Source organism: Lithobates pipiens, unplaced genomic scaffold (assembly GCF_037356315.1).
Source record: "Lithobates pipiens isolate NorthernLeopardFrog02 unplaced genomic scaffold, aLitPip1_a1.2 Scaffold_8, whole genome shotgun sequence".
NCBI classification, from domain to species: domain Eukaryota; kingdom Metazoa; phylum Chordata; class Amphibia; order Anura; family Ranidae; genus Lithobates; species Lithobates pipiens.
In genome coordinates, this window is record NW_027507903.1 from 164,167,682 (window position 1) to 164,193,825 (window position 26,144).

A 26,144-nucleotide genomic window follows, 5' to 3' on the forward strand; every position below is an offset into this window, starting at 1 on the left:
CACGGTGAAGATATTTGTCAGCACACCATGGAACTACATAAATAGCGTCCAAACGGGTGATTTATTGCATGATCACAACACAAAGATAGTGCAGAATTTTTGAGCCATGCATGGCCCCATCACATGCCTGACGAAGGGGCCCTGCACGGCCCCGAAACGTTGCACTATCTTTGTGTTGTGATCATGCATTAAATGACCCATTTGGAAGCTATTTGTATCGTTCCATGGTGTGCTGGCAAATATATTCACCAAGCATGCATGCCTGCCCCCATAGCAAGTGGTTTTCTATGGGGCAGATGGGGAAGAAGAGGCATGGACAGCACCAATGGGGGACCCCAGAAGAGGAGGTTTGGGACCACTTTGTGCTAAACCATTGCACAGAGCAGGTAAGTATAACATGTTTCTTATTTAAACAAAACATTTTTTTAAATGTATTTTTCTAAATAGCATACAGAAGGTTTTTTTTTTTTCAGCCTGTTTCCTTTACTTACTGTGCCGAAGGCTCAATAAGAAATGAGAGAACTTTTTTCCAAAGTGAGGGAATGCCCTCTCAGACAGTTGTCACCTTTGATTCTAGTAACATACTGAATGTACAATTTTGGGTTTCCTACAACTATCAGCATTGGTTTTTATGGTCACCAAGACAAATAAAAGGAGGGAATTTATCCAGAGAGTACACAGATGACAAAAAAAAACTGACAGGGGAGCTAACGTTTCCACATTCTGGGAAAAAAAAAATGTTTGACATACATACATTTGGCTTTATGTGAATATTAAGTAAATAATTTAGTGCTTTTTAGCAAAGGCAGTAGCATTGCAGTTCAAGTACAATATCTCACAAAAGTGAGTACACCTCTCACATTTTTGTAAAAATGTTATTATATGTTTTCATGTGACAACACTGAAGAAATTACACTTTGCTACAATGTAAAGTAGTGAGTGTGCAGCTTGTATAACAGTGTAACTTTCCTGTCCCCTCAAAATAACTCAACACACAGCCATGAATGTCTAAACCACTGGCAACAAAAACGAGTACACCTCTAAGTGAAAATGTCCAAATTGGGCCCAATTAGCCATTTTTACTCCACTGTGTCATGTGACTCATTAGTGTTACAAGATCTGAGGTATGAATGGGGAGCAGGTGTGTTAAATTTGGTGTTATCACTCTCACTCTCTCATACTGGTCACCGGAAGATCAGCAAAAAAAATAAAAAAAAGAATTGTTGCTCTACATAAAGATGGTCTAGGCCAGTGATGGCGAACCTTGGCACCCCAGATGTTTTGGAACTACATTTCCCATGATGCTTAACTATTCTGCAGAGTGCAGGAGCATCATGGGAAATGTAGTTCCAAAACATCTGGGGTGCCAAGGTTCGCCATCACAGGTCTAGGCTATAAGAAGATTGCCAAGACCCTGAAACTGAGCTGCAGCATGGTGACCAAGACCATACAGCGGTTTAACAGGAAGGTTCCACTCAGAACAGGGCTTGTCACGGTCGACCAGAGAAGTTGAGTGCACGGGCTCAGCGTCATATCTGGAAGTTGTCTTTAGAAAATAGACGTGTGAGTGCTGCCAGCATTGCTGCAGAGGTTGAAGGGGTGAGGGGTCAGCCTGTCAGTGCACAGACAATACGCCACACACTGCATCAAATTGGTCTGCATGACTGTCATCCCAGAAGGAAGCCTCTTATTCCAACATAATAATGACCTAAAACACGCACCTAAAACACACCTCTAAGAAGAACATTGCTTTGCTAAAGAAGCTGAGGGTAAAGTTGATGGACTGGCCAACCATGTCTCCAGACCTAAACCCTATTCAGCATCTGTGGGGCATCCTCAAATGGAAGATAGAAGAAACGCAAGGTCTCTAACATCCACCAGCTCTGTGATATCATCAATGGAGGAGTGGACTTCAGTGGCAACCTGTGAAGCTCTGGTGAACTCCATGCCCAAGAGGGTTAAAGGCACTGCTGGAAAATAATGGTGGCCACACAAAATTTGGACATTTTCATTTAAGGGTGTACTCACTTTTGTTGCCAGTGGTTTAGATGTAGTGGCTGTGTGTTGAGTTATTTTGGGGGGACAGCAAATTTAAACTGTTATATACAAGCTGTACACTCACTACTACTTTACATTGTAGCAAAGTGTCCTTTCTTCAGTGTTGTTATATGAAAATATATAATAAAATATTTAAAAATGTGTTAGGGGTGTACTCACTTTTGTGAGATACTGTATATACCTTCAAGTATGAGGATTGACACCAGATATGCAACTAACAGAAAAAAAAGTTACAGTTCCCTGTTTTTTGCACTTACAATAAACAATATTTTTTTGTAGTACCATACAACTTTAGAATGAATGTACTTTATTGTGTTATACAGTTAATTTTAATATTAATATTGTTTATATTTTGTAGAAATGGTGGACTCCAACAGTCTAATAACATTCAACGGCTTGGCTAACAGCTCAAACTACAACACATTTGTATTAGATGAAGAGCGGGGAAGACTATATGTTGGAGCTAAAGATCATATATTTTCTTTCAATGTGGCGAACATCAAAGAATTTCAAAAGGTATTTATTCCAAATGCTGCCTGTGTGTTATGCAGTGCATTCTCAAAATATTTAGAAACCTTTCTTCTGATGTGTTATAATTATGATCATGAAAAATATGCATCTTTTTGTGTTTCATGAAGTCTATCACAGCACATTATGTGTTTGTGTTTAGAACCTCTATATAGATAAGCCATTTTGATCTGAAGAGCATCGTAGGAAAGTGAATAAAAAAAAAAAATATATATAGTGCATTGTTAGAGTTTCGATTTGAATCATTGATAATAAAGGTAACTGAATGTACATTGTATACATTTACAGCAGTTTGTATAAATGTTTGATTATCTAATGTATGTATTTGATAGGGCTTTTTCAGGAGCAGCCATCCAACACTTTGATGTGTTATCTGTTGACATGGAATGTTTTATACTTACATTTTTGTTTTCTCTGTGCACAAAGTATACATTAATTTATTTAAACCTTTCCATTTTCACACCTGTTTACCTTTTATAGAGTGACCTAAGTCAATCTTACATATCAGCAATGGACCTAACATCATTACTTATGATATAGTAAAACATACTTTTTCTTTTCGGGGGGGGGGGGGGAGAGGTAAGATATGCTGATGGCAAAATTATAATTTAACAAAAAAAGTACATGTTATATAAAGAAAAAATATAATAAAAACATTCAGTGAACAGTGTTAGTTTTAATTGTAATATTTGTATATGAGTTATACAAGTTATTAGGGTGCAAAGCATAGGAATCCATTGCAAATTGAATAAAGACATTTGCAGGCTTAGTTCATGCAGGATCTGTTGTCTGCAATACAGAGCATACTAATAGCTGCCCTTGTGATTTAGCTGGGTAGAGCAGGCACAGTGTAGGAGGAAGCTTTGAATATACACGATATGCCTAAAGTACTTAATTGAAGTTCTTTTCTGCCTACTTAAAGCGGTGTTCCACCCTAAAGTGGAACTCCCACTCATCAGAACCCTCCCCCCCTCTAGTGTCACAGTTGACACCTTTCAAGGGGGAGGGGGGTGCAGATACCTGTCTAAGACAGGTATTTGTACCCACTTCTGGGCATAGACTCCCACGGGAGTCTATGCCTCTTCCTGTCCAGGTGCTCTGTCTGCTGGGACACACATGGGTCCCAGAGACAGCGCGGACCATTCCTACTGCACTGCGCGACTCGCACATGCGCAGTAGGGAACCGGGAAGTGAAGCCGCAATGCTTCACTTCATGATTCCCTCACCTAGAATGGTGGTGGCAGCAGCCAAGAGCCGAGCGATCGATCAGCCTCGGCTGCCGACATCGCTGGATCCTGGGACAGGTGAGTGTCCATTTATTAAAAGTCAGCAGCTGTAGTATTTATAGCTGCTGGCTTTTAATATTTTTTTTCCAGTGAAATCCCTCTTTAATTCACTAAGGTCCACAACTTGTTAATAATGCAATGATGGGTACTGTGAAATAGCCTATAGCAATGATTCCTAGCTCAGAATTCAGCTCATTAGAGTGAGCAGTGATTCTCTTCCATTTCGCTGGCTGTACTTGCACGTTGTTTCTTACACTTAAAGTGGAGCTTCACCCAAAAGGGGAAAGTTCCATTTTAAGGCCTCCTCCCCTGTTCTTATTAACAAATGACACTTTTCTTGAGGGGGGGGTACCTGCTTTTAAAAGGTACCCACTCTCACTTCCACTTGGATAGCCTAGGCAATTCGAATAATAGAAGTTCTCCTCCCTACCTGCAGTCTTCTGGGACACATCAGAGATCCCATTCACAATGGACAGCACAGCTCCCGAAAGCACAGTGGGCAGCCTGCTGTGAAGCTGCAAGCTGTCACAGCTGGGTGCCCACAGTAAAGAAGTTGCCACCGAGGACAAAAGAATAGTGGAACAAAAGGCTCGGGTGAGAACAGCAGTGGATCCTGGGACAGGTGGGTATCTGTTTATTAAAAGTCAGCAGCTACAGTTTTTGTAGCTGATGACTCTTATTTTTTTTTCAAATTAGACTGGAGCTCCTCTTTAAGTAATATCACTTAATTGTACAGTAGAATTGAAAACATAGGCACATGTGTTAATAGCAATATCCAGAAGTAAACAGACAGCAATATCTGCATAGAACATGAAGTCACCCCACAATCTTTCCTAATTTAGACCACTAATCCTGTACCTAGCCCTATATGACAATACTATATCATTTTGTGATGGGTGTTCTAGTTCAGTATAGGCTGTGATCTGCATTCATTCAGAGGCCTCCCATGTAGTATTGGCCTTACCTGTGAGTCCTTTCTCCTTCTCAAAGGTTAAATGTAACCCTAGACTGATAGAAAATTTCCATAGCATCATGAACAAAGGATGTAGGTTGGGTAAACTTGAATGTGGTTAGACTAGAACCACTAAGATTAAGACAGCAAAGTTTACAGGTACAGGTAAGTTTATTTTATTACAGGTACATACGGTACCTCTGTACAGCCACATTGAATCTAAGAATTTTTTTTTTTATTGTAGGTGTGACTAGGCTGATTTCCCAATAAACATTACGATTGTGTATAGTTAAAGTGGTTGTAAGCCTCAAGGTTTTTCACCTTAATGCATTCTATGCATTAAGGTCAAAAACCTTCTCTGCTGCAGTTCCCACCAGACCCCCCTTTTTCTTATCTGAGCCCTATCCAATCCAGCGATGTGCATGAGCAAAGCAGCTCCAGCTGCTGTCTCTCTCCTCATTGTACAGACTGAATGCAGCAGGAGCCATTGGCTCCCACTGCAGTCAAACAAACACAAGAGCTGGGGCAGGGCTGAGTCCCACTGTCTGTGTCAATGGATGCAGCAGCGGGACACAGGAGCAAGCCTGCATGGGTGCCCCCAGGGAAAGGGGCTTTGCATGGGGGCACCTGATGAAGAGGAGTGGCCTGAAGTGCCGGCTCAGAGCTGCTTTCTGCAAAATGATCGCACAGAGCAGGTAAGTATAGGCATGTTTGTTATTTTTATAAAAAAAAAATAGGGTTTATAGCCCCTTTAAGGGTGGATTGATAGGTTGATTTGTCAGTGCAATGGTAAGATGCATGTTCATTACAAGTTTATTGTTCAAGTGTATCTAAAGCCAAAATGTGTCTCTAGACACAGTAGTTAGTTTTGGCTTCAGATATGCTTTAAATGTTAATACTAGGCACTCCTCTATATACCATGTGTGATAGAATTACAGCCATATGGTATAACAAATCTAGTTTGCAGTCATTTAGCATTAAAAATTATTCGGAAGGAATGTTATGACGACCATGAATGAATAATAATCTAGTCAAAACACCATCTTTCACATTACTATCAATTCAAGTTTCATATTCCAGAGGTCTGACTAAGAGGTCTATGTCATATGGTGACTGTAATCTACCTTCAGCTCTAACAGTCTTTAAGTGTGACATGTCAAATAAGGTGCATAGTTTACAGACAGCAGCATATGGAGCCAGCTGACAGAACAGAAACTGTGCTGTTTTTTGCACAGTAGGTAGACCACATATTCACTTCTTCAATTACAATTAAATTGCAAATAAAATGTAGTTTATAAACCGTGCACATTTTCATAAACATAAAATGTCATTTGCATTTTTTCAGGATCAAATGTACAAAAATGTAAAAATAGAGACAGAAAATTATATTTATAGAAGTACACTTTAATCAGTTGCTAATTTTCGTAAAAGCATTCAACACAATTTAGAGTATGTGCTGTAATTACTTGCATTAACTAGTATATTTTGGTGATTTTTTTAATGTTTAGAAGTATATATATTTTTCTTTCTTGCTTTTATTATTTAGGAAGAAAATACCTCCTATAGAAAGTCTGTCTTTACTTAAAAGAAATTTTAATGCTAAGATAATGATTGATACTTACCCTTTTCGATGCCAATTCTGCAGTTTTCTGCAGTCTTTAATCAGCATTTGTTTCTCCATTGAACACACTTTAGTGTGCGTTGAATTTTTGGTCTCCCACTATGTTGCTGTGGCTCTTTCTGCTGGTGCCTAAATCACTATCATGTCCTGTAGTGATGTAGGGGCTAGTAAAAGGAAACACAGAGGATTCAGGTATCCAACTTTCCTGGAACTGTCAAAAGCTGAGAATTTTATGCTAGAACATCACTTTAAAGCTATGGAGATAGAAGGTGTGGGAAACGTTATACTAAAATATGAATCCTTCTTTGCAGGGAAGCTTTTTTAAGAAGTGACTGTGTCACTTAAATTTCTCTTGCCTAAAGCTGATCACAGATGGATTGAGATTCGGTCACTTTAGCAGAGACCAGATGCATTTCAATGTCTATTCATCCCTGTTTGACCAAAGTTTAGATCAATGTCTGTTGCGTGGACATGCTTTAAAACTTTTGTAGATGTTTTATGTTAGTAGCGGGAGCCACTGTCAGAATACAATGTCTCTGTAAGGTGGAGTCCTTAATCTACCTCACTTGTGTGGATGGAGGAATCCGTTCTTTGTTTTTTTTTTCATTCTAACCCTTTCTATCCAGCTTTAGCCTTCTCGGGCAATAGTTTTTGCAAAATATGTGCCGAAGCCTATTTCTGCTATCAAGGACTAATGACCCTTTGCAGCCTAATCATTCCTATCATTTTATATAAATCCAGTATACGGATGGATGTAAAGAAACTCTTAAAATGTCAATCCTCTTTGAGAACAAGAAGAAATTATGCAAATTCAGACAAATAGTTATAGCTAAAGCCCAAACCAACCCTCATCCAATTCAGTTTAATGATCTCTAGTGTGCCCACTCTCTAAATATAGATAGGATGAAGTGGAAATTGTTAAGCTTATTTAATAATGCAACACACAAAAATTGGAAACCTACTAAAAACCATTCAGACATTTGTTCATAGTGATATTATTGGAAGATGAAACTTGATACATGATTGTAGGTTACTGCACATAGCACATCATTCTAATCCTGTGTATTTATTTAATAAACCAAACAAAAGTATGCCTTTCTCCAATCTAAATGCATTTGCAGTCTTTCCAACTCAGAAGAATCATCCCAAGCCTATAACCTCGGCATCTTTAGACAATTTGTTAAATCTCTGAGACTGTTTCATAAGCTTATTTTTTAGTATCTGGAATCTGACTCTTAGGAGCCATATGCTACTAAGACTGTAGTGCCAACTGAGTTATGTGCCAGATTTTCCATTAGACAGAAAAAGCAGATCAGCCATGAAAATAGAAGAAAATAGCCCAGTGTGTTTTTTATGAACAATAAATGTATTTCTAGTAATAATGGAGCTTAATCACACTACAATTCCATGTTATTACATTTAAATGCTTGTTGAATTAAATCAAGAAATGGGATAGCTGGTGAAAAATTAACATTCACGTAGTTGTGATCAGCTCATCTGCTGACCTAAAATTCAAGTTTGGGATATAAAGTTAATTGTGACCCTCAGTTCCGTTTTAATGAGTTAACAATACTTTTATTGGATAAAGGCCAACATACATCAACATATACTGTTGCAGAACCCACTATGTATTGTGTGTCACAGTTCTGAATTTGATTAATTGTAAATGATTAGGTCCTTTTTTGGCAGCCTTGGCACTTTTTTGTGCCATATTAGGCATATTCAGGAGTATTTTTCCATGCTTGTCAATAGTTGTGTGTCATGTTTAGTGTAAAATAGTCACTATTTTGGAATATTCTTTGCACATGTAGAAGATATATTTTAAAGGAAAATGTTATGAATTTTTTTAGGGGGAAAAAAAATCTAAATTAAATTGTTTGTAAATCTTTTTTTTTTTTACCAAAATAACAAACATGTCAGCCTTACCTGCTCTATGCGATGGTTTTGCACAGAGTAGCCTGATCATCTTCTTCCCATGTCCCCCGTCGGTGCTCCTGGCTCCCCGTTTTTATTCAGTGCCCCCATAGGAAGCCTTTTCCTATGGAGGCACTCGTGCAGGCTCACTCCCAAGCCCCACTGTCTGTGTTCATAGACAAACACAATGGGGCACAGCCCCATCCCCGCTCCCTCATCACAGAGTTTGATTGACAGGAGCAGGAGCCAATGGCAAGCTTTCTCCTTCAGAAGGATTACAACAGTATATGGGTGAAGGGTGAGCACTTGGGATTTACAGGCAGAATTCATACAGATGAAGTGTAGATAACATATTTTAATCATGTCAATCGATTCCCCCACTCAGCTAGTGGCTGCATGCCACTGCTATCTTGCTTTTATTTACTGATATATATTTCACAAGCATTTTCATTGATGGGCAATTGTGTAAAATATCTAACTGTACTTTTCAGGCATAAGTATCCCCATTAGGGTTTGACTTTAGGATTTTAATGGTTTTGCAAATGTAGTATTTGTAAGTGGAACAGTTTTTACTATTGTTGTTCACAGTTTTAGAAATCTAGAAATAATGATCCTTTGACGGGTACATGAAGCATGGAGTTTTTGTAAACATACATCATTGTGAGTGAGTGTGACCTTTTTAGGTACCTTGTTAATATTTGATGAATTACTTTTTGGCCTTTATAAATGCAACACCTTCTTTAGCTTGAAGTGATTGTAAAGTCAATTTTTTTAAGTTTTTTTTAATACTTACCTCCTCTGTGCAGTTGGTTTTGCAGAGAGCAGCTTGGATCCTCCCCTTCTCGGGTCCCTGGATGGAGATCCTAGCCCCTCCCTCCTGTTGAGTGCCCCCACAGCAAGCAGCTTGCTATGGGGCACCTGAGCCGAGTAACAACTCTGTATGTCCATTCAGTCACGGAGCCCTGACCCAAGGCCTATTCCTTCTCTCTTCTGATTGGCTAACTGACTTTGATTGACAGCCATGGGAGCCAATAGTGCTGCTGCTGTGTCTCGGCCAATCAAGAGGAGAGTCCTGGGTAGCTAAGACACTCATGGACATTACTGGAGAGAGATGGGATTTAGGTAAGTAATTAGGGGGTGCTGGGGAGGCTGCTACACACAGAAGGTTTTTTTATCTTAATGCATAATGCAGTAAGATAAAAAAAAACTTCTGTCTTTACAACTCATTTAAGCTATGCCTTGACAGATAATTGGTTGTACATTCTGGAAAAAGACAATGTCTGTAGCTCTCACACAGATGTATAAAACACAAATCCAATAAAAAGGATTTAAAGGAAGTTAATTTCCATCCAGGTGTTTAGACATTTTTTTCACGCAATAGCATACAAGAGCCAATCTCTGGTCAATGTCACATGTAAATGATACTGTGCAAGAATACATTCTGTAACTTGTGTTTCTATTTATATTACATTATCTGAGGTTCCCAGCAGAATCACAGTATGGTATTAAATGAGGATCATGTTTTATTCTATACCTAATTCCTAAAAGCCTTTCAACAAGCATGAATAATTGGCTGTGAGGATCTCCGGATTTTACAATGGGTTAGAAGACCATACTATGAAGCATTAAGATATTAGTGATAATCACAGGCATTATTAGCAAAGTATCCCTGCCCAAATACATAACATATATTACTAAGAAATATAGTACAAAAATGTTGCCACAGTTTAGCTAATATAATTTCAAATCAAACTACTATATTAACATTTTAAAATAATAATATATACAATATTTAAGTATAATGTGAGTACTGGGCTTTGTGGTTTAAATGTTTCATTTACACCATTTTGAAATAGCACAAGTCACGCAGGTGCTTTGAGATGATGTGGAGTGGGCAGACAAGATGAAGTGTGAGATGTAAAGGTGTTCTGTCCAGTGCATATTATGAGAGATTTGACATTTTATATCCCACAAAAGTTCACTGAAAATTCACTGGATATAGTCGTTAACACAGATATTTTGCCACCATGGCTAAAAAGAGGTTGTCTACCCTTTCCAACTGTACAATGTTCTCCCTTTTTCTCCCACCATTTTCCACCTTCTTGCTGCTATAGTCTTCTTAAGAAACATGCCTTCACCTTTAGGCCCTACTTTAGCATACCATGGAGGCCATGCAACAATAAATGTATCTTCTCAGCTTGGCATGGCCCATTTTACAACATAGGGAAGGTATTCTTTTCCCCCAGCTTCTATGTATGCACATCATTATAAAAAAAGAAAATGTAGTCTGTTGCTCTTCAAAATGTAGAAGTGGCATAAATTGAAATACGCTTTATTTTTTATTTTTAAGAAGTAAAAAGTATAGAATATATAACAAATAAACTTCTTTAAGCTATACATGTTTAGAAAGTTTTGAAAATAATATATTTTTTTAACCAGGAAAAAGGTAACCACATGTACATAAACTGCACGGTTTTAATTTGATGTAAAAAAATGTTGTTCAGCTCTAATTATGTATTTTTAAGAATCCTTTATAGAAGATGGTTTGAATTGTACCACCCCCTTCATTTTATAATATTCATTTAAGGCACACTCTAGTGAGACATGAAAATGAAACCTAGGCATATGTATAGTTAAAAAAAATGTGTTTTCCAGCACAATTACCAGAGATTTTAGTTGCACAATATATGCAAAGATATGTGGAAGCCACAATGTTGTATCAAGGCACCTGCGTTACATCAGAGGGGGGCGGGGTCACCCATACATCACTGGGGAACCCCATGGGTTCCCTCATCAGCGTCAGATGGGGCGGGGTCAAGTGACGGGTGGCCCCACCCTCCTAATATAAGAAACGTTAGTGCTGGGATCCCCGCAGTGTCTCTGCAGTGGAGACAGAAGACGGATCTATGGACAGTGCTGGACTGAAAATCACCCGTCGCTGGCCCCCGGAGAGATGATCATCCATCGCTGGATAGCAAGAGTGGATTACCACCTCTGGAATCTTTTTTTAATTTTTTTTATTTTTAATAAAGGAATTTTTCAAAAGTGTGTTTGTCTTATTTAACCATTTTTACACTTTCTTTGTGAAATGGTAGGGGTACTTTTGTACCCCCTTACCATTTCAAACAGGGGAGGTGGGATATGGGGGTCCCCTTGTTAAAGGGGGCTTCCAGATTCTGATAAGCCCCCGCCCACAGACCCCCACAACCACCAGCCAGGGTTGTGGGGATGAGGCCCTTCTCCACATCAACATGGGAACATGGTGCTTTGAGGGGTCACAGACCCCCAAAGCATCCTCCCAATGTTGAGGGCATGTGGCCTGGTACGGTTCAGGTTTTCCTGCGGCCTGCCAGGTTGCGTGCCCGGATAAAGGGTCTGGTATGGATTTTTAGGGGGACCCCCACGTCAATTTTTTTTTAAATTTGATGCGGGGTTCCCCTTAATATCCATACCAGACCTGAAGGGCCTGGTAATTGAATTTAGGGGAACCCCCACGCTTTTTTTATTTTTTTTTATCAATGAATGAATTGTCGGCTAATACAGAGAACACTCATTGAGTGTTCTCTGTATTACTGGAGCCGACAATGGAAAGTGATTTTAAAAGACTTTTTTTCCTTGCAAAATGACACTTTGTGCAGGGACAGTTCTAAGCACGGGAAACATGCGCCCCTTCAAAGGCATACTATAGGCACCCCCCAGGTACGAAATTTAAAGGAATATTACACTTTTATTGTTTCACTTTAATCATTATTAAAATCACTGCTCCTGAAAAAACTGCAGTTTTTAAAACTTTTTTTTTGCAATGATCCATGTCCCCTGGGGCAGGACCCGGGTCCCCAAAGACTTTTTAGGACAGTAACTTGCATATTAGCCTTTAAAATTATCACTTTAGATTGTGAACGTTGGAGTCCCGTAATAGGGTTCCAAAGTTCACACAAAGTTTAGGTCTGTTCGCAGGTTCTGGGGAGAACCGAACAGGGGGGTGTTCGGCTCATCCTTAATGCTAACCAATAAGGCATCAGCTTGTAATGATATACACAGACTAGATGGGAGGGAAACACACACTTTTATGGGAGAGAAGCGATCAGAATGGAACCTTGCTGCAAAGGGTAATTATGGGAAAGGTCTGCATTTTACTTGTAACTAAATATGTTTGTAAATTAATGTTTCAACCTAATTATTTTCTTCCTTGGTGTAGACTATAGATAGATGGTTGTGTATTAGATAGACTTTCAACTACTCACCAATAAATGTTGTTATTGTGTTAAAGCTTTCACTCGTGGTCAAAGAACTCATTTAACCCAAATCACATCTGAGAGACATTAAATCTCAAATATAGTATACAGGAAACAGACTGCATGGGAGGTCGTCATATGTCTGGTCAAGCATATGGTGCCCAAGCGGCTGCTGTTCTGGCCACGCTTGATCCACTTCAGACATAGTTTTCAAACAGAAATGGTGTGATCTTCTGCACATGTGTCAAAAAAAGCTCACGCCAAGGAACTTTTCAAAATCAGAAGGGAGTCAGCAGCGCCCTGCACCTGTAGAGCTCTGTGGTGTGATGCATAAGGGTGACTGGCATTAAGCTCCCCCCTAGAGGACATCCTGCCTCATTGGAGTTGTGCCTCCTCTTCCTCCTCCTCTCTTCTATCAGGCACCCAAGTAGAGTCAGTGACCTCATCATCCCCTCCCTCCTCATCACTGGAGCAAGCTTGGCACTATGCTGCAGCTGGGGGAACATGACTGCCAGTTTCTTGTCCTTCTTAGGCACCCCCTCTCTCTAGGCTCACGTTACTTCCTTCCTCAACCTGGGAACCAACGTCGGAGCCTTCAAACCGTTGCACATCCTCCAGCAGCATGTCTCCGACACTGTGGTCCAATAGTTCGGGGGATTCCTCCGTGAAGGATGAGGAAGATGAGGACAGCTTTGCTATCCACTCCACCAACTCTTCTGCATGTTCTGGCTCAATAACATGGCCAGCAGTAGAGAAATAGGACAAGCGTGCCCCACGGTCACCTACAGAGCATGCACCATGTCCAAGACCAGCACTGTTGACTTTAGACACAGAGGCCGCTTGCCCTCTTTTAGTGGCCTGCGAACGTCTGCCTCTCCTTGGTGGCCTTCCAGACATGATGTATATTTTGTTTTGAACACCACACTACACTGTATTATGTACTGTGTACACCACCAGAAAAGTAGTAGTAACTGCACTATGGCTGCACTGTATTTTATACTGTGTACACCACCAAAAAAGTAGTAGCAACTGCACTACGGCTGCACTGTATTGTAATTACAATTTTTGATCTAATATTTCACAACAGGGCCTTTTCCTGCACCCAACAACAGTAACTGTGAGGGGTTATAGTGTTGTGGCACCACCACCCAAGGCCAAATTTTTCTGCCCGTTTAACAGGGGCATGTAATTACATCTTTTGAAATAATATTTAACAGCAGGGCCTGTTCCTGCACCCAACAAGAGTAACTGTGATGAGTTACAGTGTTCTGGCACCACCAACACCTATGGCCCAATTTTCTGCAGCGTATACAGTGCAGGCCGTATAATATATATGCTTCTGTTCAGAGTATATAGTGCCTGGGGCCCCCCATGCCCCTTTTTTTTTATTTGGGTGTGGGGTTCCCCTTAATATCCATACCAGACCCAAAGAACCTGGTAATGGGGGGGGGGGGGGGGCATGCCGTTTTTCTCAGTGATTTCCATCTATTTTGCCCAGACACGACAATACGTTATAGCAGTGTTAAATTACTTTTTTTCCTTTAGAAATTTAATTTTGCTGTGGTATTGTTCTAAACACGGGAAAACTGTGCCACTTTACAGGAATACTATAGACACCCTCCAGGCACAATATTTAAAGGAATATTTAATCTTTATTGTTTCACTTTAAGCGTTCTTAACCACTTGCCGACCGCCGCACGACGATATACGTCGGCAGAATGGCACGGGCAGGCATATGGGCGTATATATAAGTCCCTGCCTGCCCGCGGGTGGGGGGCCCGATCGGGCCCCCCCCCCGGTGCCTGCGGCGGTCGGCATTTCTTCGAGAGCGATCCGGGATGAGGGGGCGGCCATTCATTCATGGCCACCCCCTCGCGATCGCTCTCGACGAATGGAAATCCCCCGTGACATCACTTCCTCTCCTGTAATGTAAACACAGGAGAGGAAGTGATGTATTTTCTCCTCCGTGTCGGTATTTTCCGTTCCGACACGGAGGAGAGCGGATCGGTGAGTTGCACCAACACTCTACACACACAGTAGAACATGCCAGGCACACTCACACCCCCCCTTTACCCCCCGATCACCCCCCCAATTACCCCTGCCCCCCAGTCACAGTGACACCAATGTCATTTTTTTTTTTTTTTTTTTTTTTTTTGCATTGGTGTCATTTGTGACTGTAATAACTGTTAGGGCAGTTAGGGTTAGCCCCCTTTAGTTCTAATGTACCCCCCTAACCCCCCCAATAAAGGTTTAACCCCGTGATCACCCCCCGTCGCCAGTGTCACTAAGGCTGGGTTCACATTGCAGCGGTTTATGAGAACGAATGTGATTCGCACCGCACTGCAGTGCAAATCACATCCGATCTCTGTGCGATTCGAGTTCAGCCATTCGCCGCACCCGCCGCACCCGCCGCACCCGCCGCAAATTCGCACGGGACCCTTTTTTTGGCCCGCAGCAGAATCGGATCGCATGGGTGTTCACACCATGCGATCCGAGTTTGCAGATCGCACTGCGATATGCGAACTGATCTGGGGGTGTCAGTAACATTTCACTGACACTCCCAGCAGTTCGCATAGGGCAGTGTGAACTGCCGCCGGGAGGCATGCGATGCGGGAACCCGCCGCGGATTCGCGGCGTTTCCGCATCGCTCCAGTGTGAACCCAGCCTAATAAGCGATCATTTTTCTGATCGCCGTATTAGTGTCACAGGTGACGCTAGTTAGGCAGGTAGGTATTTAGGTTCGCCGCAGCTTTTTATAGCGCCAGGGACCCCCATATACTACCGCATAAAGCCCCCTGATTGCCCCCTAGTTAACCCTTTCACCAGTGATCACCATATAACTGTTACAGGTGACGCTGGTTGGTTAGTTATTTTTTTATAGTTTCAGGGCACCCGCCATTTATTACCTAATAAAGGTTTAACCCCCTGATCACCCGGCGGGTGTCATTTGTGACTAATAACTGTTAGGGCAGTTAGGGTTAGCCCCCTTTAGTTCTAAGGTACCCCCCTAACCCCCCCCAATAAAGGTTTAACCCCGTGATCACCCCCCGTCGCCAGTGTCACTAAGGCTGGGTTCAGATTGCAGCGGTTTGAGAACGGATGTGATTCGCACCGCACTGCAGTGCAAATCACATCCGATCTCTGTGCGATTCGAGTTCAGCCATTCGCCGCACCCGCCGCACCCGCCGCAAATTCGCACGGGACCCTTTTTTTGGCCCGCAGCAGAATCGGATCGCATGGGTGTTCACACCATGCGATCCGAGTTTGCAGATCGCACTGCGATATGCGAACTGATCTGGGGGTGTCAGTAACATTTCACTGACACTCCCAGCAGTTCGCATAGGGCAGTGTGAACTGCCGCCGGGAGGCATGCGATGCGGGAACCCGCCGCGCATTCGTGGCGTTCCCGCATCGCTCCAGTGTGAACCCAGCCTAATAAGCGATCGTTTTTCTGATCGCTGTATTAGTGTCACAGGTGACGCTAGTTAGGCAGGTAGGTATTTAGGTTCGCCGCAGCTTTTTATAGCGCCAGGGACCCCCATATACTACCGCATAAAGCCCCCTGATTGCCCCCTAGTTAACCCTTTCACCAGTGATCACCATATAACTGTTACAGGTGACGCTGGTTGGTTAGTTATTTTTTTATAGTTTCAGGGCACCCGCCATTTATTACCTAGTCTCACTAGTGTACCCCTAAATTTAGGGGTGTCTACTTTCCAAAATGGGGTCATTTGGGGGGGGTTTGTGCCATCTTGGCATTTTATGGCCTTCAAAACTGTAACGCCCTTAGAAAGCCTGAAGGCGGTGCTTGGTTTTCGGGGCCCCGTACGCGGCTAGGCTCCCAAAAAGTCCCACATATGTGGTATCCCCGTACTCAGGAGAAGCAGCAGAATTTATTTTGGGGTGTCATTTCACATATGCCCATGGCATGCGTGAGCAATATATCATTTAGTGACAACTTTGTGAAAAAAAAAAAAAAAAAAAAAAGTTTGTAATTTTCCCGCAACTTGTGGCAAAATATAAAATATTCCATGGACTCAACATGCCTCTCAGCAAATAGCTTGGGGTGTCTACTTTCTAAAATGGGGTCATTTGTGGGGGTTTTGTGCCATCTTGGCATTTTATGGCCTTCAAAACTGTAATAGGTAGTGAGGAGTGAAGTCAAATATTTACGCCCTTAGAAAGCCTGAAGGCGGTGCTTGGTTTTCGGGGCCCCGTACGCGGCTAGGCTCCCAAAAAGTCCCACATATGTGGTATCCCCGTACTCAGGAGAAGCAGCAGAATTTATTTTGGGGTGTCATTTCACATATGCCCATGGCATGTGTGAGCAATATATCATTTAGTGACAACTTTGTGAAAAAAAAAAAAAAAAAAAAAAAGTTTGTAATTTTCCCGCAACTTGTGGCAAAATATAAAATATTCCATGAACTCAACATGCCTCTCAGCAAATAGCTTGGGGTGTCTACTTTCTAAAATGGGGTCATTTGTGGGGGTTTTGTGCCATCTTGGCATTTTATGGCCTTCAAAACTGTAATAGGTAGTGAGAAGTGAACTCAAAAATTTACGCCCTTAGAAAGCCTGAAGGCGGTGCTTGGTTTTCGGGGCCCCGTACGCGGCTAGGCTCCCAAAAAGTCCCACATATGTGGTATCCCCGTACTCAGGAGAAGCAGCAGAATTTATTTTGGGGTGTCATTTCACATACGCCCATAGCATGTGTGAGCAATATATCATTTAGTGACAACTTTGTGTAAAAAAAAAAAAAAATTTTTTTTTTGTCATTATTCAATCGCTTGAGGCAAAAAAATAAAATATTCAATGGGCTCAACATGCCTCTTATCAATTTCCTTAGGGGGTCTACTTTCCAAAATGGGGTCATTTGGGGGGGTTTTGTACTGCCCTGCCATTTTAGCACCTCAAGAAATGAGATAGGCAGTCGTAAACTAAAAGCTGCGTAAATTCCAGAAAACGTACCTTAGTTTGTAGATGTGACAACTTTTGCGCAAACCAATAAATATACAATTATTGACTTTTTTTTTACCAAAGACATGTGGCTGAATACATTTTGGCCTAAATGTATGACTAAAATTGAGTTTATTGGATTTTTCTAATAACAAAAAGTAGAAAATATCATTTTTTTTCAAAATTTGCGGTCTTTTTACGTTTATATCGCAAAAAATAAAAATCGCAGAGGCAATCAAATACCATCAAAAGAAAGCTCTATTTGTGGGAAGAAAAGGACGCAAATTTTGTTTGGGTACAACATTGCATGACCGCGCAATTACCAGTTAAAGCAGCGCAGTGCCAAAGTGTAAAAAGACCTCTGGTCATTTACCAGCAAAATGGTCCGGTCTGAAAGTGGTTAAAATCACTGCTCCCGAAAAAACATTAGTTTTTAAAACTTTTTTTGCATTGATATATGTCCCCTGGGCAAAAACTTACAAAAAACTTAAAATTAGCACTTTTGATTTTTCACATTTGTGTCCCATAGACGTTAATGGTGTTCGCATGTTTGAACAATTTTTTTTGCATGTTTGCATGTTCTGGTGCGAACCGAACCGGGGGGGGGGGGGGGGGGGAGGTGTTAAGCTTATCCCTATTGATGGTAAAGTGGTGACCAGGGAACCTTTTTAGTTAACCTGTTCTAAAATGCATCCACTGTATGTAAGGCATTTAGGCGCATCAAGGTCTTGAGTGTTAATTGATCTCATTTGCCAGAATAATAATTGATGCTGCTCATTGAAATTAATGACTGCTTAAGCACTAAACCGCCAAGCGCATTTAGGTCATTAAGTGTTTTTTTCTAAGCCAAAACTCTGCTGCTCCTGGATGTACTGGCTGTTGTGTGTGTTTTTTCTTTTAATGCCGCCTCTAGACATCCCTGCCTCTAAACTCCCATAAAGGCCAAGGCTAACATGCAGCAGAGTTTAGAGGCAGGAAACAAGATGCCAACTGCCCTTAGAAGCAGGGGAAAAAAAATGTCCAGTGTGCATGAGGCCTAATCATTTTTTTGCCTTCCTCTGGACTAAAAATGTATGTTTTTTTTTTTTTTTTTAGTTCTTCCCTGTGGACAAGTGTCCTATGTTACTACTCATTGCTACCAATAACATTGAAGCCTATGTTGGTGACTGGGATTGGACTTTCTGATTTAAGTCCAGCTGCAGTCATTTCTGGATAGAACAGCTGACTGTACTTACCTGGAAAAGCTTTTTTTTATGGTAGAGGAAAGAATACATGCTTATTACATTGGCTGAATATGGAAACGTTTCAGGGATAAAGTTAGCTGGAAAAATCATAAATAACCAATCGGCTCTGGAACATTTTATGTGTATTTTATAGTATAGTTTATCAATTCCACCCTTTTTTTAAATTAACTTAATGTGGAACATTGTGTGCCTTTTAAAAGTGGCAGGGAAAAAGATATTTTTTTGAACAGAACCAGGTGCTTTTTATCTAGCATTATTCTGCATTAAACAATACTCCTTTGGAGGCAATTTTTGTTTTTCAGAATTTCTGGTTGCACATGCATTGACATTTTTCCAAACACCTCTAAAGGTACCCATACAAAAAGATTCACGTTACTTTACAAAACTGATGATTTTTATGGTACACTTGTGAAGGTTCTCTCTTAAATCCCTGCTGAAGGAACTCAGATCTGATGAAAGGGCACAGAAGCCCAGTGGTTTAATTGTTCCTGCCAGCTTCTCTTCCATATGGGTTACTTGTTTTGTTTTTGTAAAAAGGTGAAGTCCTTTTTCACATTTATAAACATGACTAGCACACATTTCAGCTTTTGGAATTTTGTTCTTGACTACTATGTGTAAATAAAAAATGATGGACAATTTAATGAGTTGTAATTATTTTAATCTTTTAGATTATTTGGCCTGTAACTAACACCCGAAGAGATGAATGCAAGTGGGCTGGGAAAGACATTACAGTAAGTATTCATGGTTCTTATATAGTAGTGTGTTACATTCTTATGGGTGGATTTTACTGGTGCAAATGTGCTTTGATTATATCCAATAATCGATATAACAATTTAACTGAGCATTTGTAACCTGTCCCCATTCTATTAAAAAAAATCACAATATTCATAGTTTAAGAAACATTAAACCAACCTAAGCTTCCTAAATCTCAAAGGGACTGGAATCACTTTCTTAGAGTTCACAGGTTTGTAAACTTAATATGGTCACTGTTAAATATTCCCATTCTCCCTGTAGTATTATTTTATTTTATGAGGGATCAAAAGATAATGATAATATGAAAACAATTACATACGTGTTAGTTTCACTGACTGGTCCAGGCATTCCTTGATTTTTCCTTTCTGGTAGTAATTTTTATAGCAGCTGTATTTCTTTAGCCTCAAGCTATATAGGGATCCCTAATTTGTATTTTAACACACATACTAAAATCATGGGATGTTTCAGATAACCAGTGTCGTTTAGATTTTTGGAGGAGGGAGATTGTAATTACAAGATAGTGACAGTTCTGTTTAATGGCTCTTTCACACCTAGATGTGCAGGGTATTGCACATGCATAGTTGTCAATGGGCCCTTATTGTTGCCTTTAATAAAACACACTAAACTCCAGCACAGAAATGTAAACCAGCCACACAGGAATGAATGGTATTTGACTGACATGCATTTTCATGTACTAAAACGGATGTGTTCTATGGCAGAAAAACTGCAATAGGCAACATACTAGGCTAAGAAAGACTCTATATATATACTATATATAAGACTATATATTTTTATTTATTTTTTGTTTATTTTACAAAGCTAAGGTGGTAATAGTGATTACATTGATTGCTGTTTTTGCATACATGCTGTTCATTAAGAGGTTATTAAGTATGTTAAACCTTTTACATACAAAGTACTATAAAATATCAATGCTTTTTTCCCCCCATGGCACAAGTAGCAAAAGGTTATGTGCATAAAGCATCACTGTTAGACTTCAAGTGCAAAGTTCATCAAGAAACCTTTTTCCTGCAAGCTAAGAAATAGAATGTTTGTCTTTGATCTCTGTTTTAGAACACAAAACAAATGTCTGACCTTAAGTCTTTATTGTTCCTGTAATAAACCCTTAATATGTTAACAAAGGAGACATCTGTTTTACTAACTTGCAAGCCTATTTAAACTGTCCTAAATAAAACATAGCATATTTTATTTAGGTGTCATTCTAGTTAAAAATACAACAGCAGAATACAAATGAAAAAAATATTTAGCTGTTTGCATTAGAATTAGATTGACACAATTTATCAAATTACTGATTATCATTAGGTACTGCAAGTTTACAATCAACATTCATTATCAGCTTTGGTAAATTGTGCCTATGCAAAGTGTTAATATGGCCATTTTGTCCACGTTATACTTTCTAATCACAATGCTGTTTGTCTATTACCATACTACAGTTAGATTTGAACTTTAGACAATCCACTAAATTCACAGGTGAAATATACATATGGGAGCCATTTTACCTGCTTAAGGATTAGAATTCCTGTCACGGTTCAAATCTGTATTCCTCTGTCAGCACTGTCTGTGTTAATGGGGGAATCATGGTCATCACCCATGGTTGCAGGAAATATATTGGCACAGTCTATAGCCTACAATCATGATATTTCTACAGGCCATCTCTATCTTTTGCAGTTAAGTAATACAAACAGTTCTTTTTCTTCCCCCAGCTTGTAGCTCATCTCTTTGTCAGCTTGTTCTCTCCTTCTATCAGCATTTTCCCTGCTAGCACATGAGCACTGCAGCACAATTAATTAGCACCCAGTACTGATTCTCCCTTTTCCAGTATCAACTGTATAAAGGATTGCAGGAGGTTAATACAAAATCAAATACAGGTACTTACACTGCTTGCACTTACAATACAAAATGTAAAATACATTTAATCATATATCTATGAATGCAAAGCTAGATTATTTTGCACCTTATATGACTGGACTTTAACTTTCATCTCAAATGATAATAGAATGCAGGACATATGCACTATAATAAAGGTTTTGGCCAGACAGTTTCCATGTTTAGGTTACAGTAATTGTTGATTACTGTAAACCGTGTCTCCTAGTGCAGGGGTAGGTGCATGAGTACTACTCCGGAACCCCCAAATTAACATCAGAAACTAATTGCCAGAAGAAATTAAGGACATCTACAACAACACCTGTATAAAAAGAACATTGTTAACTGGGTCAAACAGCGCAAACACATTTCGTGAGGGGACAGTAGGGAGGAAGGGGATGCAAGTAAATATGTGTGGGGAGACACGGGAGAGAGGGGATGAGGATGCCTGCTCAGGGGAAAAACCAACATAGCCCGATGTGTTAAAGCTCAGTAGTTCTTGATCATCAATCATCAACTATCATCAATTGCTGTGTGGGGTCAGCAGTCTACCTATCGCTCAAAGTTATGCTGGCATTTGTCCTGGCTTACGAGCTTCATTTACTCCAAGACTAATACTGGGGCAGACTGCTCGAGCTTGATTGGGCAGACCAGGGGGTCCAGTCAATTGTTCCGTAACAAAACAGGAGATGAACCATCAAATCAGGGGGTGAGAGAGTAGGGAGGGAATAGGAGGAAATCTTCTACATTGTAGGTCAAAGCCCAGAGAACCGCGGGGGTGGGGAGACCTTTCACGGGGAAGTCAAAAAGGGAGCACATGAGTGTTAGAAAAGTTTTAAATGTTTATTGTGTGACTATTGAAAAAAAACTGAGACTGATTTTTAAGATGGCTTCTGAGCACATGTTGCATTAAGTGGCTGTATCTTTTGTTTTAACTAACCCCATAGTAAAATATAGAGAGATTAAGCTTTGCATATATGGTAACAGACTGCACAGGAACAAATAAAGTATGCATCATGATGTACCAGGAGCTATCAGGGTTTTCTTAGCCAATAGAAGCATCATAGCTGTATTATTGCAAGTTTTAGGAGGGGGCTGTTCTTTCCCTTGGTGTGATTCTGTTGTATCCTTTGGCTTGTAAGCATCACCCAGAATGTACTGGTACATTTGAATAAATTACCTTTACTTTTAGACACCTGGAGTTTGACTGATCACAGGGGAAGAATAATCCTAATGAGAAAAATCTCCTGCAGGAGGTAGGGCCAATTGGTCAGAAGTGCCAGACTCCGTCTTCATGGAGGCAAACCTTCCTTGGCTTTTTTGGTTTTGGATTTTTGCCAAAGATAAGTGAGAGGGCAGGAGGGCAGAGGTGGCTCTAGGTTTTGTGAGGCCTTAGGCGAAACTTACACATGAGGCCCCAATCACGCCCATAATGGGAAAAAAGGAGGCAGGTGCGGAGAGGCCGAGTGAGCAGCTGCGGGTCCCCCAATGGACATGCAGCCCGCATGCCTTGGAGCCGAGTTCTGTCATCCAACCGCTGCCACCACCTAGAGGACTCTACTGTCCTGCTCCCTGCACTTGCTACCACCGGACCTGGATGAGACCTTGACAACATCAGTGATTGACCACAGGTAAATTAGGGGACCACGAGGCCCCTGTGACTGGGGGGGCCTTAGGCGATTGCCTAATTTGCCTAATTAGAGAGCCGCCTCTGCAGGAGGGTGGTGGTCGCTTTGCCGTACTTGAGGTTTGCATTGGCGATGGGGGTCCATGGATACGATGCCCAGCTTCTACAGAGGTGTTCCTCCTTGGGAAAGGAGGAAAATCTCAAACTTGTGGCTGAAAGGGATTAGCCACCAGTATTTGATGTTCTTCTGTTGAAGAGCCGACAGTAGGGGTTTGAGTGTCTGTCTCCTCTGGATCGTACAAATATCTGGATTGGATGCCCCATAATTTGTAGTTGCTGGGTGGAGCTGGCTCTTTTCATCACTTCTTCTTTAATCCCATAATATTGTGGTTCCAACATACGACTTTTTTTTGTTTAAAGAACCACTGATAAATTAATATTCATTTGGGAAAATTAGGTTATTAACTAAAGACAAATTGATTGTTCACTTTGCGGGGGAATTTTCCCTAGAGATCAGTAAGTGAGCTGAAGCTCTGCTGACTTCCATCATCCAATTATGCCCAAGCAACGTCCTGTTTTTTTATTTTCCAAGCACATGATTGGGTACTCCTTGTAATTTGAAATGTAACCACATTCACTAATCTCTGGTGAAAACTCTCTTGCAAAGTACAACTTCTCTTGTCCTTAGTAAATCAACACCAATATCTTTACATAAATCTATACAAATCTATACATTTGTGTTGCCTGTGGCAATCAGTTATATTTGATGTTTCTATTTATGCTGAACAGTATGCAAGAATAAAAGAAAGAAACCTATTGACAGCTTTAAAAAATACTTGATTTGAGTCAATTCACTCTAAAAAATTAGAGCAACTGGCTTTTGTTTCCAAAAATACATGTCGAGGTGACCCTTTGGGGTTGCTGCATGTTTCAACATCCACACATCACCCTGCTTGTCAGACTTCCATTTTAGGCACACTTTCTCCAGACAATGAACAGTCTCTTGCTTGTTTTTGTTGTTTTTATTAGGGGATTAAACTTGGATGGGGAAAAGGGACATGGGCTGCCCAAATGATAAATGCTTCAGGTTGAAATATGGTAATTGAATCCAAACTGAAAGTCTCTTCTACTGCACATCTTCTCTAGCACGCTACTTGAGATCAGTTGCTTTCTTTCACTGTCCAATTCTAGATTCCGGTCACATATGGCTAGGCCTCACTCTGAATAAGTCCTAATATTTTCCTAGTAACTTTTTGCAGGCAGGGGTCTGCAGTCCCCTCTGTGGTAACAACCATTTTAGATAATTTAGATAATTGTGCTAACTGATACTTGGTGGACTACTGCTCCCAGCACGTCCAATGCAAATCTTGCCAACCCTCCTGGCTGCAGCGACTCGACTTCAACAACACCACAGTCTCTCCTCTGGTTCCACATCCAATCCTGGCATGTCTCTTCCAGAGCCAGGGCTTCTCACTGTGCTTCTCACTCACGACCTCGGCATGGATCCCCCCTGAATGACTTTTCTGGCTGTGCTGCCCGCTGTCTTCCTCCTGCTCCTGTTCCTGGACACCTCTCAATGACAGTGTAAAGAGAGACTCCATCCCAGCTCCCGAGGCTCAAGGCCCAAGGTCAACCCCCCATAAAAGGGGTCCTTCAAGGGCCACCACAGCCTAACATGCCATCATCTCAGTTCTTCCAATCAAACATTCCTCCCACAACAGGCTGACCATGGGTATGTATAAGAGGCCTGCCCCCAGCCAATCCTAATTGGGGATTGGTCAGGGCTCCCAAATACACCCCATGTCACTCCAGCACTCTGCCCTGCCTCTTTTCAAGAACATTCTCACTGGAAACAGAGGAGGCACTCAAGAGATGAGGCACATGTCAGTCACATGTTGCTACACTAATCCACTCCCACAGCTCACAGCTTGGCCTGCCTACATTTACCTGCACTGACAGTAAAACACAAAAACTACTCTGGCACCTACCTACCTAAGGTAGAGGGTGCTACATACATTTGAAACAGAAACCATATCTGATTTTTTAAGTAGTGGAATAAAATTCTTACAACACAGCACAAAAAAGACACGCCTCTCTCTGTCAATGTGACCATGTTTCTACCATGTGCCAATAAGGTGATTACACATTTGACCACCATATTATACAGTAACAGTGTTTTACAGGTATTATATGCATGTCAGCTCTCTAAGTGATGTGGTAGACCTTAAACATTAAGATAAACAGAGAGGTCACTTTATAGGAATAATCCCACTCAAAGACCTCATAAACCTATCAACATCATTGATTGATGATTTAATGAGTGTTCCCTGCTTCTGGAGATAAATATTTAGCTTTACCTCCAGCTTCCGGAATGCATTCACAATTGGCAGGCTTCTGATGTAATACCAATCCTCTTCAGTCTATGATTAGTGACTACTTAAACATAAATTCTACATACAAAATTCTTGTTGCCTTTTTTAAAAGTGATAATTGGGATAATTTGGGTTTATTTATTGGTATTATACCATAACATTGGATAATAGGTTGTTAAAAATGGCTGCAGACAAAAACTTGTAAATCTTCATGGTAACTAATAAAACAGCTAACATAAAAAATAAAGGAAAGCTCCAATGATGTTATTAGTGGAGACAATTTTACCAAGTTATACATTAAGTTATATTTTGAGTTGAGTAGCTGACTGCTGTAAGCATTGAGACCTTATACGCATATTTTTTTTTCACGGAAAAATTATTTCACTGAAATTACAAAGGCTTTTGAAGTTCTATAGCCTTATTATGCAAGTATTGCATAGCAGGGTTCTTTTTAAAACTTTAAAAAATGTATTGATATAACTAAAATGTAAACATTAATGAACATACTAATGTACATGGCCATAAACAGGTAAATATATATCTAACAAAAGCTCTGACATTGTGCCAAGCTAGTTTCACACTCTGTCTTTATCTGGGTTTTTACTCAGAAGTTTGCAATATCTTACATAAACTGGTTGAAGTATCACTGTTCTGGCACAAGAATTTCCTGTATGAAATCTACTCTGTAGGCAAACAGCTAAATACAACAATGAA

General features: G+C 40.6%; 1 protein-coding gene across 1 annotated transcript in view; it reads left to right on the plus strand.

Moving 5' to 3' along the window:
- The window catches only part of SEMA3A (semaphorin 3A), a 308,087-nt gene that overhangs the window by 90,439 nt on the left and 191,504 nt on the right, over window positions 1–26,144 (plus strand). The window contains exons 2-3 of the mRNA XM_077469953.1: window positions 2,417–2,574; window positions 19,466–19,528. Of these exons, the coding sequence (XP_077326079.1) occupies window positions 2,417–2,574; window positions 19,466–19,528 (221 nt within the window). The remainder of the gene's footprint in view (window positions 1–2,416; window positions 2,575–19,465; window positions 19,529–26,144) is intronic.